This window comes from Helicoverpa armigera, chromosome 15, assembly GCF_030705265.1.
Source record: "Helicoverpa armigera isolate CAAS_96S chromosome 15, ASM3070526v1, whole genome shotgun sequence".
In the NCBI taxonomy this organism is placed as follows: Eukaryota; Metazoa; Arthropoda; class Insecta; order Lepidoptera; family Noctuidae; genus Helicoverpa; species Helicoverpa armigera.
The window spans coordinates 3,485,370-3,507,075 of record NC_087134.1 but is presented as its reverse complement, the minus strand read 5'-3'; the positions used below and the strand labels follow the sequence as shown (position 1 = coordinate 3,507,075).

General features: G+C 35.5%; 1 protein-coding gene across 9 annotated transcripts in view; it reads left to right on the top strand.

Moving 5' to 3' along the window:
* Pde8 (Phosphodiesterase 8) overlaps positions 1 to 21,706 on the top strand; it is a 218,165-nt gene that overhangs the window by 127,988 nt on the left and 68,471 nt on the right. For 5 of the 9 annotated variants that reach the window (XM_049845226.2, XM_049845227.2, XM_049845231.2 and 2 more), the window contains one exon: positions 6,225 to 6,313. In XM_049845226.2, the coding sequence (XP_049701183.2) occupies positions 6,225 to 6,313 (89 nt within the window). Of the gene's footprint in view, positions 1 to 4,735; positions 5,233 to 6,224; positions 6,314 to 9,737; positions 10,710 to 21,706 lie in introns of those variants that run through there. The other 4 variants (XM_049845228.2, XM_049845233.2, XM_049845224.2 and 1 more) reach the window with 4 other exon arrangements.

Sequence of the window (21,706 nt, the reverse complement as noted above, 5' to 3'; positions counted from 1 at the left end):
CGTTCTAGCGATTTTAAACGTTTAATTTTATATTTTTTACAATATTTGAGGATCTGAACAAAGAGAAGCAGACCCCAACATAGTTGGGAAAAAGGTTTGGAGGATGATGATGATGATTTGAGGATCTGAACAGATCGTATTCCAGAATTTCTATTCTTATTCACAGGAATATAAAGTGTATTTTTTGGCTTTAGTCAACATGTAGTCAGTAAATAGCAGTAACTTGATCAAAATTATGTTTTGGTCACAATTAAGTGTGCGACAGTGTATGGTCTCTCTCTGCTATCAAAGAGAGATGGCGGGAGATCGTGTAAAAAGCTGTGTCCGCCTCTAATGTGGACGCCTTGACGTGACCACGACCGCTCTGCCAAGAGCGAATCTTCTCTTCTGAGAAGAGTGTATGATACCGACCGAATACATTTCCAGAGCATCTGTAGATCAAACTTAGTAAACTGTAACTCATAAACGTAGCTAAGATAAGACTATATTGTTAATCTGTCTATCTTAACGTCAATGACTTTAGAATACTTTTAGCTATTGTAACATCCATCTTTTACACTACACTACGAAGTATATAATCCCTAACTAACAATAAAACATTACACTTACGTTACACTATCCCACCTTACACGCGAACACTTATCTACGTCACCTATCCTATAAACATAATACACTGGGTACCTATATTCTCTGCCTTCAGCTGAACCCTTGAACGGCCATCTTCACACGCGTCACAGCACACGACATACAGTAAGCCAACTCCACAATGACGTTCAACTTAATACCACATGAGGTAACAACGTAACCGCCAATAGTTTCAGAGGGCATTAACCGTAAGAGGGGTCGTGAAAACTTATTGGGGTGTTCAACCCCACAGGTTTTTACTTATTACGGGGAGAAAGTTTTTGCGCGTTATTTGTAAGTTATTATTAAGGTGTTGTGTGAGGGGAATTGTTTATTTCATTGTTATTAGTTTAGGCCACGTTGTAGCCGACGGAGTTAATTTAGTAACTGTTATATTTTTAGTACATTATTAAAGTAAATAACAACTTACATGCTCTGTATAATAAAATCAATACTCAATAAAATATTCAACAAGTAATCAAATTTATATAAAGTTTTATATAAATGGAAAGTTAGCAAAACTTGAAAAGTTCAGCACCAACTTAATTCAACTTATCCACTCCAAATTCAAGAAACAGAACTATCTCGTTACGTTTTCTTAGAGAGTCTTTCCCAAAGGTAGTTCGAAATTAACTTACTGCATTTCCATGAGCTGTAACTACACACGAGTATTCTGGGTCTTAATTAAGCCCCAGTGGAAATTCCCTTAATTAGCTGTCTTCTAACGACGCTGGCCCTCATAGTCTGTGTACGTGGAAATGGCTTGAACGGCATGTACTAATGTATAACTTAGCCATTTGCCATTTGCACCTCTCCATTGTGATGTAAACAAGGATCTGTGTGTCTCGTGAAACAATGAAAGTCGAGCCGTATTAAAGATGGCCGCCACTGAAGTTGGTGACACATTTTCTTTGTATTACTGCTGGGCGAAAATACTGGTGTATTTCGAAGGGTTGTTTAACATACTATTTTGCGTTTCGAAATATTTCTGAATAAATATTCATAGAGGAGCAAATATGAAAATTCTAATTACACGAGAATATTTTAACTTTGTTCAACTATTTATTTGAATTAAATAACTCGTTTTACAGTTTAATATATTTTCATGTAATCTGGTTTTGAAAGGCAGACGGTAAAATTACTCTAAAAATTCAAATACTATTTGATATAAGTCTCCAAAACATCAAAGTCGATCGAAACACGATCTCCAACTCGATAAATCCCAATCGATTACACAAACAATAATCGGCAAGCGTGATAGATGTAATTTCATCACAATCGCAGTGGCAAGCTATCGATCACTACGCTGAATCGCGCTAAACTGGTTTGAACAATAGGCGACTAGCGGGCTGGTTGCGCTAGAGGAATGATAAACGCAACTCCATATATGACTCGTGTTTATAGAGTTAGAGAGGCTGGATGTGATAATTTTTTGGATCGTCATTTGTTTTGTAAATAATTGTTACTTCTTCACTTAAGAACGATATATTTTACATTAATCTAAGAGTGTAGCTTTGGTGTCCAGACCTCGGTGTGAGGAGAAAGTTCAACCGAATCGTTGCAATCTGGAAACAGCTGATGCTCACTTTACACACCTTTATATATAAGTTTGTGGATCTTTGGAAGTTCGAGTATTTGTTACTCATTCAAGCTTCAACAGCAGGACGTTAAGGAACAGGAAACTTAGGACCATAGTCAGTTTTAGTAAAACAATTGTTTACCTGTGTTTTTTTTTGGAGGTGACTAAAATCAATTTATTTTTTATCGACATAATTACATACGTATTACATTTACCTGTGTTACATTTTTACCTTCAATTTGATGTTGTAGTTTTACTATAGTCGATGAACTAATCATTCTATTTTCAAACCAGAAGTTCAAAAAACAATATCAAGTAGGTTGAGTTTGCATTAACCAAGCAGTCCGGGCATGCATAAAAGATGTATTAGCTCCGCTAAATTAACTTGCAAAATGGCACTACCACCTGCATACAACGTGCTAGTTTTCTTGCTTTACATCGTAATTTTCTCTTGACGGCTAACTTGGCGGGAAAACTCGGTACCTTGACGTGTATAGAATATTATACACTCGCCGGGTAAAGTGTTCATATCAACGTTGGAAGATTGATTTGGTGTTGCTATTTTTAAAATGTAATCAAGAAAAACGGGACGTTAAAGTCAAAGGATTCTCAAATGTTGTCATCATTATAATGTCGCAGCCACTGATCTATTACTTTCATCTTGTCATTTTCTTCTGCACGGGTGACATGGAAACAAAAATCTCTTTTAAATTTAAAAATATTAAAACCATTTATTTAATTATGGCTGATTGAATCCTTCACTTTTAATAATGATAAAACAATGCTAGTATAATGTACAGGAATACCTAGAAGATAGAAACTTAAAATAATAAATAACTATAATTTGTCCTATACTATGTACCTACTTAAATGTTAAGTAAAACTTGTAAATGTAGAGGTAAGTAATGTGATACAATGCGTTGTGTATACATAGTTATATAGTGAATTATATATTTGAAGTTAAATTGCTGCGCTCTCACAGGGTAATGTATAACTAGAACAAAAAATAAAATAAAAAAGTATAAGGATGCATATCTGTAACCGATCTGTACCGATTGACATAAGTGGCTGTCAAAATTTCGTTTAATCTGTTTTTCCTATTTTAGTCAAACGCAAAGATTGCTTAGGTCTATGCCAAAAGGTTACAGAGCTACCATGAAGGTGCGTTCTGATTAATGTTTGCAGAGTCAAAGACTGAATGAATTAATGGATTTTGGTTTCGATTTATCTTTGGTTTGCAAATGATTTGGAGTCTGGGATGTATTTCATTAGTTTTGGTACGGAATGTAAATGGTATGTAGCTGTTGATTCCGTTTGAAAATATTTGATCTGATAATGAATGCACTACAGTTGACATTCTGTTATTGGTATGTATAGCTCTAGATTCCGTTTGAATATATTTGATCTGATAATAAATGCACTACAGTTGATATTCCAGTATTGTAAATTGTTTATTAATACGAATGTATGTAGTTTGATCGGGCTCATATATCAGCATGGAGATGAATTATAGTGCACACATGACAAGAATCAAGTATGTGGCCGTGTCAGACCAACGAAAAATTTTGATTGTATTTAGGATTCCCTGAAAAATAAAATGTCAATGAACCTTCAGGCTAATTATGCTATCGGCCGACAGTTTAGATTACAATGCCTCTAGGTCTCAAATAAAAAATCACGTGCTTTAATTAAGATCTAGAATAAATTACCTTCCAAACATTTGGCAACTATAGGAACGTTAGTCAAATTCCTGAGACCACGTGACTATTGTGAAAGTTGTCTAGAGTGACTTAGGCAAATCGGAATAAACGGACCTCCCACTCGTTATAGCTAACATAGACTCTTGCGCAATTAATGGCTGTAATTTATATTATAAATGTTAAGGAACCTGTCTCGCCATGGTCATGATGTAGACCAAAAATAATAACAGTTATAAATTGACTAGCTTTGGATTTCCTCGCGGTTGGACCCGTATTTGAATGGAGCTAACTAGAAAAAGTCTACAACTCCTTGGCAAGTTCATGGCTTTATATCGATTCATATGAAATAAATAATATTCATTATTTATTTACGCTACCTACTTTGAAAAATGCATCACGGGGCACTACCTATATTTAAATAGGTGACATGTAACTAAAAACCATTTAGGTGTGTCTAATACTTTAACTATGTCTTTTACTAGTATAACTACTGTACTATTTCAATCTAGAAATAAAAAAATGAAAGTTTACAGGCTAAGTAATGATTAAATTATAACAGTCTAGATATTCTATAAACTGCATACAGAACCATATCTCCCATGACATTTAAACTTCGAAACTGGACCGCATTCCGCGAGCAAATATGCGAGTAATTTGACCTGAGCTACACCACAATTTGTCAGCGGGCAACACTGGCGTATATCACAAGACTATCAACAGGCTGCCAGTATCCCTTCCAGTGGGTTAATGTATGCTCAGACCACACTCGTCCTACATTCACCCCCCTTCTTCGATCAACTGTCTCGGCATGACGGCCATTACCTAACCGACCGCTTGCGCTCTACAAACTCCTCACCACAACGCCAAAATACTAACACACTTAAAAAATACCCGACCCTCTTATCACAACGTAATACGGTTGACAATTTTATAAAAGCTGTTACCGTCGAGTGCAAAATTAATTTTGCTTCATCTACTCTACTCGCTGTTTACATTCGGCCGTCGACGTTCGTCATTTAATTAATTCGATATTTGAACGCGGTAAAGTGCTGTCATTTCTTTCGGCCAGTGTTATTTTTTTCGTGTTTTTGTTTTATCTAGGAACCTTTTTGGTGATGACTAAAATTATTAAAAAAAAATACAGGGTCATGAAAAACCTCGTTGGTGTAAATTAGTGTTTTTGTTTATAATGTGTTTTGTGATAAAAGTGTTAATAAATATGTTGTGATATAAATGCTATGTAAATGACAATGTTGGCTGGTCAGGAAGCCAGCATCGAATTGGTGCAAAGGTGGCTTCAGAGACGAGGCAGCGATGACACTGATGCAGGTTAATAACATCATTAATTAATACGGTCGATATGAATATTTTATTAGTTATGTTTTGTTTTCTCTGGTAACCGCATTATTAATTTATTCTCTGTGAAAAGGTTTTTGTTGTTAATTGGTTTAATTTGGCTATCGTCGAAAGTTTTATTGTGTGTGAATAGTGACTAGGTACTTACTTAGTTATTAAATTTCTAATGAAGTAGACACAAATACTGGAAATAGGATAAAGAAAGTAATGCAAAAATTATACTTAATTAATTAAAACACGCTCAGGATTATTATTTACGTAATAGTTATACACAATATGAAAATTAATTATGGAAAACTTATGCACTTGTAGCGTAAAAATACCTGTACTGGGAACTAAACCCGGTCGATCACGTTTCATAAAAAAAATACATTTTGCCTGAAGTTTTCTTTAGTTGATGGAAAAGATGTAGATCGCGATTACTTTTAACGTCATCTTACTGCTAAAGTGCGTAAATTATTTTGCGTGGCGCTTACATTTCATAAACTGGTACATATTTAGTTTTGCTTGCGTCCTGAATTGACTTCGTGGCGTCCTAAAGAATTTCTTTAATGTGACCAGGAGCTCCCAATACTAAAGCAAAAATAGCAAAACATTCATACAATTACCTACTTCGTATTTTTTGAGACTGCGCAAACGTTTTGCTTTTCACGTGTCTTGTCTGCCCTATGACCGCATATCGTATGTGAAGAGTGTGTTTATGAAGACAGTCTATATGCTCCTAATTCTATACCAATATACTAAAGAAGAAACATATTTTTTTTGTGCCCTAAAGGCTCCGGAACTTTTGAACTTAAGCATTTGAAAAATTATTTTACTGTTGGAAAGCTACACTCTTATCGAGTAAAATAGGCAGTATATACATATATTAGTCCTACGGTATGCGGGCGAAACCGCGAGAAATCGACTAGTATGTTATTAATATACTTATAATAAACAATAACAATATACTGGTATTGTTCCAGGCAGCTCGAGCGGTTCTCCCGGGGCTCGCGCCGGCCGACGCTCCTCGCTGGCGCTCACGCCGGAGGACGAGCCCCTAGTCGATGTCGCCGTAAGTAACAGCTTTATATAAATATTGTAGATGCAAGTTGTAAGGAAGTGTGATATTCTATTGATAGATCTGAAGGTGCTGGTTTGTAGGAAAGTCTGTTGAAAACACATAGAATCGAGAAAATGACACCTTAATGCCAAACTCTTTTCCATCTAGGTTGACAATGAAAACGAATAAAAAATATCATAATGGTCATAAGAGTCTTGGTTACAATGTTTTCTTTCTTAACACTGTAACTGGTATTGAAGACACGGTCATAGGTTACTCTAAAACTAAACAAAAGCACAACCTTAATGCTCTTTCATAGCCTGGCCACAACCAATAATATAAAACGCACCGTTTCATTTTTCGTCATATAAAATTTTGAAAGAGGACACTTTCACTTAAATTAGGTATGATAGTAAACTATAGTAGACCAGTCATTAACATTATATATCTAAGCTAATTTTCAAACAATGACAAATTCGTTTTTATTATCACAAATGCACGTGATGAACTGTACTAGCCAATTTTACGTCGTTAACATCTAACCTATAAATCATTAGCCATTCAAGACATGTTGCAAATTAATTCTTACTGCTCTAAACTTTAACCTTTCTATACTAAGTGTTTATGTAACTATGGAGTTCAATTGTTTATAGTATTTATTATTCTGTGTTGCTATATAAAAAATATGTAATTAAGAAAGAGGCTTCATGTTAGGCTCTACTTAATGTTGCAATGATTTCGATACATCTTGTACCTACATTACCTAAATAAAAACCACGGAACAAAAAATTGTTTCAGTTCCGTGATTAAATCAATATGCTGGTTGCGTGCCATATCCTGCGGACAATATCTTGGAGATGGCATAAACAATAAAGGAACTTAAAGTTAGTTATGTCCTCAAAAATAATCTCGTTACGAGCTATATTTTCAGTCCAAAATGAAATTGCGACCTTAATCTTTAAAAGCCAGGAAGTAATTTTCATATTCTCCAAAGAGACCCAATAAAGCACAAGTCTTCAACTCAATAAAACGACACTAAACCCATTTACAAAACAAACCACTTACATTTACTCATTTATGAACATCTTATTCGCAATAACGTATTCAAAAGACTGAATTGCTTATTGAATTCTGGCGCCGAACCAATCTAAAGGGTCAGGATTCATATCCGCGTGGTAAAATGCCTCATTTAGGCCCACACACTACAGACTTTTAGTTGGCCAACAGTTTGTTGCAGTCATAAATCACTATGAAAATGAATGGTACGCATAGGTATAACAACGGTCAAGTACTCTCTCACTAAAAAGCTAGAAACTTGAATTAACGATTTTCATTACTACTTTCACTAGTAATATGTTTATTACAATGATATTTAGGTACATTCCTATTTAAACAACTACATACATACCTATTCAATATATTACAAATTAAATTCAATATATTACATATTTACAAAAATAATAAAAAAAAGGTAAGAAATTAAAACTATGTATCAAAAAATTCTTCCGCATCGCTGTCAGCGCAGCGGTGATCGTCTCCAAAAGGCTGGCTGCATTGCCACGCTGGTTGGCAATGCAGAGTCTTTGGCCAAAGTATAGGCTCGCCTTTTGGTCACAAGTGGACTACACTAAACGATTTCCTACCACCGGGCCAACAGTCGACCAACTGTTTAGTCTGTAGTGTGTGGGTACTGGGCACCCTTAAAGATGGCGTGCGCAAGATTCAGTCGTTCTGTCGTGATTAATGGTGATGTTCATTCTTTACGAGCCGTTGATTGGCGCAAAAAGTTCTTAATTCAAAAGAATGATGGAGATATGCGGGTCAGTTTTTCAGTTAAAGAATGTCGTTCGAATCAAGATGTCAGGTCAAGGAATTATTGACACTTATATGAGTTAAATATGGAAAGGTTTTTGTGAGAATTCTATCTGGAAGAATGAGTTATTATGAATGTGAGGCTATATTTGTGCTTCATTGATAAGCTAAATATACAACCTCGATAAAAAGCAGCTTGAAAAAAGTTAATCGCCACAGTATTTCCCAAGATTTGGGCTTTAAAACCTAACAAATTAACATAAGTACGAATTTAAAAGATTGACTGAACTGTTCTAAAAGCATCTCTGCTTACGAAAATACGTCTCTTCCTCTTGGCGTTCCTATTGAAATTAGCCCATACAAATAATATTATTGTTTCACACATTCCATCACCTAAATCACAACATTAATTGCATCAGACAATATTATCCTAGACTCAATTGAACCAATCCAGATAGTTTCAACAGAAACCTTTAGCTTAGCCTAACATGACATAACATGAGTATCTCGGCCTTTGGTAAATTACGCTCATTTGCATCCAATCATCACTGCGATGAATATGTCGTCTAGCTTGTAATTACATATATATTGATCGTGTATTTAATGTACATACATAGATGTGTACCTATGTGTATAGAGCAGCGTTAGTTATTCTAGTGTGTCTTGTTAGAAGTTGAATTGAGAACGAAATTAGCTGCTGTGAAATAAATGTATCGTCCTTAAAAATCAGTAATCTAGAAGCTAGAGCTCAAAACTTTAAGCTCCCAACATAAATCAAACAGTTGAAATCATTTCTGAAATAGTTTAAAAAGAAAAACACGGTTTTAAAAATGCACATAAAACCCTAAAAAATTTTCATCATGAAGTACCAGTTCAGATTTGCCGGCTCCACCATCAGATCAGTTCGACAGTTCCATATTATTGTATTGTCATCAGAACTACATGCAGCTGCCAATTTTCATGAAGCTACCATCCTCGGAAGATGGTTAAATAAGTTGCTTAAGATTCCATAGTTGCATACGGGCCGACTTTATAAAAACGTGTTAACATACGAAATTATATTCATACGAGTCGATAGAAATCTCAGTAATTCGATTATACACTTGAATTGACGCCGTTCCACAAACAATTATGAATAAACCACTTCATCAGCTAAATCGAATGTATGTCAATCAAGCCAAATTCACATGTTATGTTTCAAATATGTCAACCTGCACAAAGCTGACCAACTGACGTCAATTAAGCCAGTAATACCTAAGTTGTCAATTAGCAAAATTTCATACAAACACTGAATTTGCTGAACAATAGCAGAGTATGCAATTCCAATTTGTAAACTGATATCGTTGGCCTCGCAATTAATAATGTGATGAGTTTCACGCAGACAATGCTGAATAGCAAACATAATAAAACTATATTATTCGCTGAAGCACCAATATTTTACTAACCAACCAACTTGAAGTGTCACGTTTCAAATCTTAATCTTTGAATATTTCAATCGAAGCTATTAATACACACTTGAAATATTCAGCATTGAATTCTATAATTATTTAATCAACATTTACAAATGACTTATAAAACGTAATCAGTGCGACTGTAATCGATAAGTGCTATCAACAAACCTCAATGTTTTAGTTCGATATAAAACTCGGTGCGGGCCAGTCACGGGGGATGTACGAAATTTTCGTAAACCACGTGCAGTCTAACCAGTGACGTAACTGTGAAAAATTGTGGTTCAAGTGATACCTTTTTACTCTGTGACATAAGTGAAAAAGGTGTTAATGTTTTTAATTAGTGAACGCATCTGTTGCATTTTAAAGATAATCAGGCAAACGCAATCGTTGCCACTTACTTGCTTCAAGAGCCTTTTAATGTCGATGATTCGATAAAATACGCGTATTGAGTAACAGTATTTACTTTAAATCAGGCAGCATGTAGCGATTTGGAAGCAATTCTAATTAATATCATTATTATCGAGCAGCGGGAACTGTACATTATCTACATAATCGCTAATGTTTAGATTGGCATTGATTTGGTAGAGATTTACTCATTACGCGAAGGCAGTGATTAGGTATGTGTATGGTGATCGTGTAGTGGAAATGACCTTCGCGTTTCGTTTTCTTGAAGAAACAGGTAATCAGAAATTATGGATAAAACTACTGAGACCGTAGTAGCAAATCATCAAGCTCCAGAGAAACCAAAGAATTTGGGATGTTGGGCGCGGTTCAAGAGCTTGTTCGAAGATAGAGGTTTCGATCTAGAGTATGAATATAGACCACGAAATCCAAGACCAATTAGCTTACTTGGAGAAACTCAAGATGCCGAAGGATACAGAAGAATTTCAGAAAGACAATCAACTATTAGCAATAGTAAAGAGAAAAAGCCGCAAATTAATAACACAACGAACAATAATACTAGTAATAATATAGACGGTGAATTAACTGGTGTAATAAATTTCTATGAACAATTTGCTACTTTAGGCGATGATACGAAAGAGGAACCTGATCTATGGAGGAAGTCAGTAAGGCATAGAGTTTCTATGAGACCGAGTGCCATACTGACTAACATAGCTGAAGAGCCTGACGATGAAATAGAAGTGGTAAGTGAATAATTTCTAGAACTTCCAAGTAATAGAGTACGTGAGTAATTTCGTACTTAGAACTGTCATCATTAAGGAATGGCATCCTAATCTTATCACAAAGGAGTACGTATCAAATTAAGTATTGTTCAAATCCGATTTGATCGTTTCCTGTTTTCTGATCTGTCTATTATTATTTGATTAGAAACGGCAACTGATTTAATTATTTCAAAATTAGAATAAGACATAAAAGTCCAGCCAGAGACATGTATAAGTGAAATTGTACAAACTCGTTTTTTGTCACATCTTAATGAGTGACTAAACTGAACTGGTTTTCGATATGTTATCTGTGCGTTGGTGACAGATTAACCTGTCATTGCAAGCGTGGATAGATTCAAATTAATCTGATAGCATGAACGGTAAACGCCTCTGGCAACACTGATGGTTGGTGAAACATGACTTTCACTGTAATTGGATTGAGACAATCTGAAGCCGCGTACGCACGTACGAACAAATTTGTTGCGTTACATGATATGCAACAACTTGGTTCGCACGTGCGTACCACTATCGAACATCGAACACTCTGTTCGTCAAACATGTTCGCGGCGATCCTTGTAGTGTGTTCTGTATGGACGGTGTTCGAAGCGCTTTAATAACTTCACAATCGACCACTTCCAACGGCGCCGTCATGGCTACTAAGATAGAGTTCACGACTGTTGTTCGCGAACTCGACTCGAACTATGTTTGCGTTCGTGTTCGAATATGCCGTCCATACGTACGAACCAATTGTTCGGGTCTGGTGTTTGTGTTCGCTATGTTCGTGTTCGTACGTGCGTACGCGCCTTGATATGACAAGATGCAGAGCAATTTAGCGGTTCATTGTATAATAACTTAGAGGGAGTGACAAGAAGGCTGTATCGTGCGTAATTTTATTGAAAGCAAAGATGATTTTGGAATAGAATTATTATTTTATTTTTATTTTATTTTATTTTATTTTATTGGCTCACCAACAACTGTTAACACTATAATTTACAAGTTTAAGACTTATGAGATACTTAATCTAGTGTCACAATTACTTATAGGTAAGCACCACATGAGCTAATTTATTGTGCGATAACATAAACATATTATTATTAGTAACTAACATAGTTACTCATTACACTAGTTGGCTAAATTGGTTCTCGATATAGTGATGTTTAATGACTTTATTGAGCTTGCCAAGTGAATCAGCATACACGTCAACGAGGTCGCAACAGCTATTCAGCAATTTACAAAGTCGGGGTATGGCAGAGTTTGCCCCGAGAACAGTTCTACGTAAAGGCGGATAAAAGGGTGTTATAGGGGCGCGCGGGCATCTAGCAGGGACTCGAAATTTGATCTTGCTCAATAATTGAGGGCAATCGATTTTATTTCGCAAGATTTTAATTAGAAAAAGGGAATCCATTACCTTGTGTCGAGATTCTAACGACGCCATGTTGAAGTGTGCTAGTCTAGCTGCGTATGATCGTTTTTTTTTAACTATTCCCGCTGAATAAGCTAGATGCCAGAGGAACCTTTTTTGGATTCTTTCCAATCTAAGTATGTGCGATGAATAGTGCGGCCTCCAAACAGTACTGCAATACTCCAAAATACTTCGTACCAGGCAGTTATAAATTAGTATTTTGGTTTTTATAATATGTATTATAACCAGAATAATAATGTCCCACTGCTGGGCAATCTGGTTTCCACACTTCTCGATCCTTCGACCGACTCCACCAGTTTCGATGGTAGGCGTCTAGGTCTGCCGGTAGGATTAGTATAAGTGACAAAATACCTATAGACAATTTTTATATATTACATACTACCGAAGTATGTAAAATATAATGTCCTAAAATGTATCCTAAATCCCCTAAATATTAACAGAAAACCTCGGAACCTACCAATATTAAAATGATTACCAATATATTACCTGTAACGCGTGAGTTCGTAAACGAATATTGAATTTACTGGCTTCACAATAGGCCGAACAGAGGCTAGGTGGCTACACAATGGTGGACAATGGGCTTGTGTGGCTGCCCATTCATGTCGTGTCTGTGACGTGATGGCTATAGGTGTGCAGGCTACAGGTAAATGTGTGGGTTTTAGGAACGTGTAGGTGTTAGAAAACACGTGGACAATTAGGGTGAACTAATCTTAACACCACAAGTAAAATGTATTGTATTTTGAAGAAGGTTGTCTAGAAATTATCGTAATAGCGAGAGGAGAGTTAAGTTACCTGTCACATTAGGATATTTCAATCAGTTTGAAATAGGTAGCTTTATATACCCCATCTTTATATAATTCCTGACTACGCACTAAACACATTTAAAAGCAAACCTATAACTCTACCAATGTTATGGACCATGTGATTAATTCGGGCATTATTTATAATGCCCGAGCATTATGAATAATGTCTAGCTTTATCGGGCCAAGTGATTAATAACTATCTTAACTTCATTATTTATCACATTGCACGGGCATTATTATATTGCTACATGACAGTTGGGCAATTTGATAATAAAGCTATATTTTATGCGGTGCGAGGGTGCCAGTTGTTCTAATAAATAAATTCTGTTACTTGCTACATATTTTATGATTATTGTTTCGAAAATTATATGTTCTTTTTTAATGAGAAATTATAAGTCTAACCACAAAATTATTTATTGGACAATTGTCATCTAATTTACTTACTCGGCATCGTTTTTCTTGATCTCATTTTTCTTGGCTCGTTTTTTTTATGGTAGAATTTAATTTGGATTCAAAACATTGTATTAAAAATTGAAGTCAGTGACGAAAACGAATCGCTGCAAACCCCACTCCACGTAGTCTTGTCTGCCCTACCCCTAGAGTGCAATTCAAAACCGCGTAGGCGCAGAGGGGCGAGGCGGCCTGCGAGCTGAGGCGCAGGTAGTTTTAACGCTCGCCTCCGCGGCTGAGGCTGGTCGGCAGAGCCGGCCAGCAAGCCGAAGCTGCGGTGGTGAGCGTGTAAACTATCTGCGACGATAAGCTCGCATGGGACCGCCGGAGCCCCGCAGCGCCGGAGCCGTGACAGAAGCCATCCATGCTTGCTGCATGTTGCATGCTTAATTCCATGTTGGCTGATTATTTAAGTGGTTTAATACATATTTAGTTTAAGTTAAATGTCAATAACAATAAAAAAATGAAATTAAATATGTTTATATTACTTTGCCCAAAAGGTCATGGGCAATATGTATAGTGCCCGGTCAATTTGATTATTTGAATAATTATTATCAAATTGCACTCTCATATTGAGCATTATTCATAATGACCGGGCATTATGTATACTGCCCAATTTATCACTTGGTCCATAACACCAATATTATAAAAGTGATTTATAAAGATGTAATGTACATATATTGCATGTGCGTAACACGATCGCGTAAAAACTACTGGATGATTTCTATGAAACTTGGCAGAAATATGGTGGGCAGTAGTGCCGTAAAACCAAGTGCGGAAGCTAGTAATTGCATAAAAATCGTTGCTGCCAATCTCAAAGATTTATTGAGACAGCTCACAGCATGATAGTTTCAAATGCATTTAGATATTAATATTTGAACTAACACAAGCCTCAATCTACTTGTAATGTTAAATCTAACATTAAAATAAAACCGATAAAAATTACGTAGTTAATCAGATTTACAAAGCGATATGCCTATATTGAACAAAAGTGTGATAGAAGCTACCGAGGCGGATTTATCTTGCTTATCGATCTAACTTAATTAGTTAATAATCGTAATGGTTTCCTTTAAACCGTTCATATCTTTTAGTTAAAATAAACGAAGATTATATTATTGATAAGAAGTTCAGTCTAAATCATACATGCACTTTTCGGTCGCAATGTTAGCTGTAGTTCCCGCACACATACGTAGCTTTCGCACGCATTTTCATCCGTGCCTCGCGACAACTAACCCCCACACAAAAACAAAAAGTAGCCTATATGTTATGTCTAAGTATCATAATAAATCTATTTTACAGAAATCATCTTAACGATCCTTTTTAATAGCAAATTCTGAAAAGAATGAAAGACTGTTATGTAACTGGTTCTACGTAAATAAAAATAAATGAATTAAACAATGTAGGTAAAATAATAAGAATACGATTACGTCACATTTACGACAGAGTAATCGATATTAACTGACTCGATTAGATTATCATCTAATCAGTTGCACTTACTCTATATCTTTACAATTTGACTTACGACACTACAGCTGTATTTGATATAACAGCTGTATTTGATATAAAAAGTCGTGGTGGCCTAGTGGGCAAAGAACCAACCTCTCGAGTATGAGGGCGCGGGTTCGATTCCAGGTCAGGCAAGTACCAATGCAACTTTTCTAAGTTTGTATGTACTTTCTAAGTATATCTTAGACGCCAATGACTGTGTTTCGGATGGCACGTTAAACTGTAGGTCCCGGCTGTCATTGAACATCCTTGGCAGTCGTTACGGGTAGTCAGAAGCCAGTAAGTCTGACACCAGTCTAACCAAGGGGTATTGGGTTGCCCGGGTAACTGGGTTGAGGGGGTCAGATAGGGCAGTCGCTCCTTGTAAAGCACTGGTACTCAGCTACATCCGGTCAGACTGGAAGCCGACCCCAACGTAGTTTGGGAAAAAGGCTCGGAGGATGATGAGGATGAGCTGTATTTGATATAAAATTGTAAACATGGTAGGTATAAGAGCACCCGCATACTGCAAACTTGTAGTCGGCCGATTATTTGTTTGGTCTCATAAATCAGTATGAAGATGAATGGTAGTACGCATTTACAAAAATCAGGTGTTTGGCTGGTACAAGACCGACTGTAAACAATCAAGATATTAATGACAAAAAAATCCTACCATCGGGTCGACTGTCGGCAGACTGTTTAGTCTTCAATGGGCTTGGGTACTTTTAGGGTGCATAATATTTTGTGCAGTTGACAGCTGTACATTTCGAGGGAAAAAATATCGTTGTTATCACTTATTAGTAGCAACTGTAAACTGCACCAATAAACGTTCAGACTGTGGAACAGATTTTTGAGCAATATTTTTATTAAAAATAAACATTTGAATATTGTTCTGTCAGAAATAGTGATGGCATGTATTTCGAAAATGGAAAATTGAAATGCCCTCTGGCATTGTAAAAAGTAACATGACAGTTGAAAACGGAAACAATTGTTATTTGTTTGATGTAAACCAATGTTATTGTGGATTGATAGAAATATGTTTTGAATTTGTTGGTTTACCAGGTCGAAGCGATATTGCAGAGAGCAAAAGCTTCAGGCACTGTTTTCAGTTTTTTTTTTAATATTTGTAGTGTTTGGTTTTTAATTTTATTTTTCAAACTGTTATAAATTATTACAATAGAAATAATAAATCAAAAGAATTTGTAAATAAATAATTACAGTACATTTTAAATATATTTTATTGTACGTTTTCCATAGTAACCATGAGTTTCAGTATGAAATGCAGAGTTCGTACATAGTTTTATAGTTTTGAAGGAGTTTTTCATCGCAGTTTTGGCTCATTTGTGAAATAAATACAACAAAACGGGGATTTTGACCGTCTTAACGAATTGAATTAGTATTTTAAGGATATTAATTTATGTTTATTTTAATCATATCAACGGGGATGTCCCCGGCAGTAAAACTAATACTTATGAGGGATTAACGAACCACCTAATCCTAATATGATTAATACTGCTTATCGCAAATCCAAGCCATTGCTACAGAAGTTATAAATAAATATGTTGATTACTTCCTGGTGATAATATTAGATATACAATGCAACATTTATTTTGATAATCCCAAAAAATTATATTATTCTTTATTGTACCCACACAAAATATTTACCTAATACAGACACAATACAGAGAAGTCATGTACAGAGGCGAGCTTAACCCAGAGTTGGGTTCTCTACCAGCAAACCTTCCGCATTTTATACTAAAAATAAAATGTTTGGTTATGTTCATAGATGATTTCGAAAATTATAGATACCTTTCAAAAAATTGTCCTAACCTGCAGTATAAAAGTTTCCGTTTTTATCTGTTCATCTGAATTTTTCCAACACGTACGAAAATTTAACGATTTGTCAATAAAGCTCATTCAAGCGGAATGCATAGCTCATTAATAAATCAGTTCAAGTCAATGCATTTCGGACCTTATTGTTAACGACATTAAGTGAATATTTCTATAAAGGGTTGATTTTCGAAAGCTATTTCCCGTATGTAATGAACATGGACGTATAATCCTGTGGGTGGAAAGCTTAGAGCACTAAACTAACGGGATACGCCGTCGCTCTGTCTTCCGCACTGCCAAAGTTACGTATGTTACGTATGTAGACGTGTACATAAAATGCTTAATTGTTTTTGACAAGTTTGTCATGTGTTAGAAGCGATGTGATCGAAAATATTTGGGAACAATAGTTTTGTTGTCTCCACAATATCGCTCCAGATTGGCACGGTCGAGTAAAAAAATAACATTGGCAGATTTTTGCATCTAGATTTTTAATGACATGGCGGTTCCAGTAGGTTGAATGCTCCAAGTCGGAAATATTGGGTCTGACGGCTCCTAATAGGTGGAGCGATGGAGTGCCATAGTCTAGGTCCTCAGGATTCCACCTGACGTTGATCCGTCGAGGGATGGTAATTGATCCGCGGTAATAGCTTTACAGAGTAAACGGGTTTTCGCCTCGACCGTACCGAACTTTTATTTGTTTGTATTTTTAAAGGACCGTGGTAAATGCATAAGAATGGTTGCCATGGAAACAGTTTGTTTTAAATTAATTTTATGGAACTTATTCATTGATGGCAGATAAAAGAGTATGGAAGAAGAAAACGTGTTGCGTCGATATCAAATAAAATAGGGATGAGGCAGAAAGAAGAACTTATCTTAGGTGGAACATGTAGGCCGATTTTATTGTTGTAGTACTTACATATTGGTTAACGTGTAACTGGAATCCGAAATATGTCAAGGGCATTTGAAACTATGTCAGGAATAGGTATAAATGATTAACGGGGAACCAAACTAAATTCCCGAGATTTGGAAAATAGGTTTTGGTTATTCATCCGTACCTTCGGAACCTTTCATTGTTATGGTTTTTGGATATAAATACATACTTACCTATGTTCTTCTTATAAGTTATCAATCTGTAAAATAGAACTTACAAACAATTTAACACTGAGTTCGTATATTGTAAATACAGAAACCAAAATCTAGTTAGTTTTTATTCCGCCCCGAGCACAAATAAATAAACAATACAATCCACGGTGTTGTTTTTGTAAAATTGTATATTGTATTGCTGGATTCAATTTAAAATAGATGGACTGTAATCATATTGAAAAATCACAACAACTAGAGGGCCTTATTGATACAAAACTGGCACCTTAGCTAAGTTTTATTTATTTAAAATTTTTGTAGACAGACATAATAAAGAAAGACGACAGGAAAGAAAGAATTCATTCATGAATTAAGGTTTCTTGTTTGCCTTATCAAATCAAGCATTAATATGTGAATATTTTTAAAAATATTTTCACACTATTACAGAACAACAGTTGTGAAATATTTTTTCTTAATAATTAATTCATAAAACTCCTGTAAAGTCCGTAGCGTTAAAAATCACAGTTAATACTAAAATGTTTTCATCAGCAATGACGGTTGATATTCTGATACCTGAGGGCGAATGCAGCGCGGTGCATTATGTGTGGTTAGTTGAACAATATCACATCGGTTGGTCGTGTACGGGATTTATCTCGCATCAGAGAATATTGGCTTTTATAGGGATTATAGGATAACGCGATATTTGTTACAGTAAAAAAAAAAACACTCTCAAAATTGTGATGATATCTGGGATAGATTTTTTACTCAGGAAAGCAAGTGGGCCAGCCGTTTGCTTGTATATGTCTATGTACATTTTCTTTGTATGACTTTGCCACTCGGCCACTACTGAGCACTCCTAAGCTTATGTGAGTTGCAACTTCCTATCTCGTTATTCAAAACTCTCTTCACCTCAGATTAAAGCCAATTTTAAGATGAAAACATTGATTAGGCAATGTTAAATAGGTACAGAGGTATTTCACGTTTCAATTTCCTTAGCAACAAGAAACATCAAATAACGACCGTCGTTCCTAAAGCTTTGGTTTCCTAGGAAAGCGGTGCCGTCATATAGCGGCCGTAATACAGCGGTGAATGACGTCACCAGAACGTTGTCTATGTAAAGAAAATGGGGCGGTTTCCTAGAGAGCGGTAACTGACACCGTAACTTCATAAAGCGGTGCCGCCATTTGCATGACGGCCGTCTTGACGGTGTCAGATAGTTTGGTGAAGCTTTTTTAATACGTATTTGTGTTTTTTTTTTTTCGGAACAACCTCAAAAATTAGTTACAACTCTTGGAGTAGCAAGGACGACGAAATTTTAATAGATTTCGTTCGTAACCACGAAGCAATAATATAATATAAAAAGTAAAGATTATAGAGAAAGTCAACTAAAACAGAAATTGGTGTCGTGAAATTTGAGAAATATTAAGTTTTATTTAATTAAAAGGTTAGTAAGTATGATACAACTAACAAAAAGTTTATGACGGTGTGTTAAAACGGCCGTGGAACTTTCCACATATCATCACCGTAAAGACGACCGTCTATTTGCGTTCGTAATATGACGGCCGCTATATGACGGCACCGCTTTCCTAGGAAACCCAAGCTTTACCTTTACTATCAGATTTATTTCTATAATTAAAACAAACAGTAAATTACTCACAGACGTTTCTTTGCGTACGCGCATGTGACGTCACAAGCTACCCATAAAATAAATACCATATTATACATAGTAACAGCTGATTTCCATACTAATAAAATAAAGAGGAATTGTTTGTTTGTTTGCACACTAAAGACTGAAATTACTAAACCGATTTGAAAAATTCTTTCATTGTTAGAAAACTACAGTCTTCCTGAGTAACATAGGCGATTTTAACCTAGTAGTTACCACAGGATGCGGGTGAAACCGCGGGAAAACAGTTAATATATAATAATAACTGATTTCTTGTAGGTACCTATAAACATCTGGGCGTGAACAACACGTAGCCATATTTAATTGTGATAGACATAAGATCAATTAGTGTGAACTTAGAACAATTGACTTGGTTTCATGCGTGCTATAAATAACATAATCAGAGTATACCTACGTAATTATAATGTTTTCACTGTTCAACGGTACTACTATGCCTTATTTTAGTAACAGGCACAAAAAATGGGTTACTATAATATATTACTTATGTATCTACCTGTAATAAGTGACCGTGCTTTCAACATTTGCATCTTGTGTACGTTCACTATACACACTAATACTAACCTATTGTATGTTTTGTTCGTCAGAATATAAGTAAGGTCTGGGGGGACTTCGCGAAAAATTAGGATGTCCTCATTTCTGCTGCGTATATATTTTTTACTCAGTTCTATGTTGCATCGCGTGATGATATAACCCGCTAAATATGTACTTTCAAGAATTCAACTGGTCACCATCACTCATCAAAGACATATTATTACAGTATCAATATTCCTAATTGTGTATTAAAATACAATTCAATATAGCGCCACAATCAATCTAGCCTAAAAAAACATACTACGAACACATGTTTTCCTTCAAAAGATAAAGATCTAAACTAAATAAATACCTAATCATCGTCGTAATTAGTATTTAATCTAAAAACATCTACTTATACGTATTGTTTCCGCCATATTGTTTTGATTTACGTATACCTACGTGTATAAACTAATGTAGTTCTTGGACTTTGTCATATTTATCACATATTACCTTCATGAAATCAAAACTGAAGGATTTTTTGTGAAGACAATTAAGTATTACATAGTCATCTAAAGTAATCAAAAATCATAATTTAATTAAAGTTACCCAAACATTTTCAAACTTCTATTGATGATCGGACTTCAGAAAAAAAACTGATGTATGAATTAGAAATAGCAGGCTAACCTATTCTACAATAAGGCTATTTAATAATATGTTTACCTCAAATCAAATAAGTACAGTTAAACACAAAAGTGTTGTTTCGTACATTCAATATCAATTGCGTGATATTCGAGTATTTTGAGATTTACCCTGTCGACATTAATCTTACCTTGCGATTCTACGTGGTTCAGGAAAGTACTGATAGAAACCAGTGATTTACTTATTCGCTATAAATTGCCTTCTTTCAATAGCTGTTAAGGAGTAATTCATTTTGTCTTTCCTATTTTTATTGTTTTATAAATAAACATTACAATGTTTTAATCAATGACTATGATTGAATGACAAATTGGTATCAGGGTATGTTTTATTTTCTCATTTTATTTTGACTAATGGCATTGCTAATTGAGATGTCTTCAATGCTAAATGGGCTTGCTAAAAAAAGTACTTTTTCGAATTTTAGTATCCTCAAACTTTATTTATAGACATAGAAACAAAAAAGGAACAATCAAACAAAGCTCCAAAACTCAGACCTTACTCCCACGCAGTTTTTTTCGTAAACAAATGGCTTGAGTGTTAGCAAATAGTTGCAAATTGATATTTATTCGGCTGGCGCGGTGTCAGCGCTCGCAACACGTTCGCTCACTGATTTATGTCGACATGAATTAGTTAAACGTTTTTTTATTCACTGTACCTACGGAGCGTAAAGCCGTCTGACTCATCGCGATTGAGACCATATATCTAGTTGAAGGAATAAAGTTGAAATTAGCTTTTCTGTTTTTTCTTTGACCTACATACGAATAGATACATATGTCTTACGGAAGGAAAGATAGCGGAGATGCTTTTAGAAAGGTTGGTAAGGCGTTGTATTGTAGGTCAAGCAACGTACGGTAGACGTGATCAGTTACTAGAACTATAAAACAATCTGTCAAGGATTGGTTTTGATTGATTTGTGATTTTATTTTAAAAATAATGGGCGGGTTTCCGTCCCCAGAGCAACCGCATTTTTTGGCGCGCTACTGTCAGAGATTTTGCGTTATGTTTTGACATC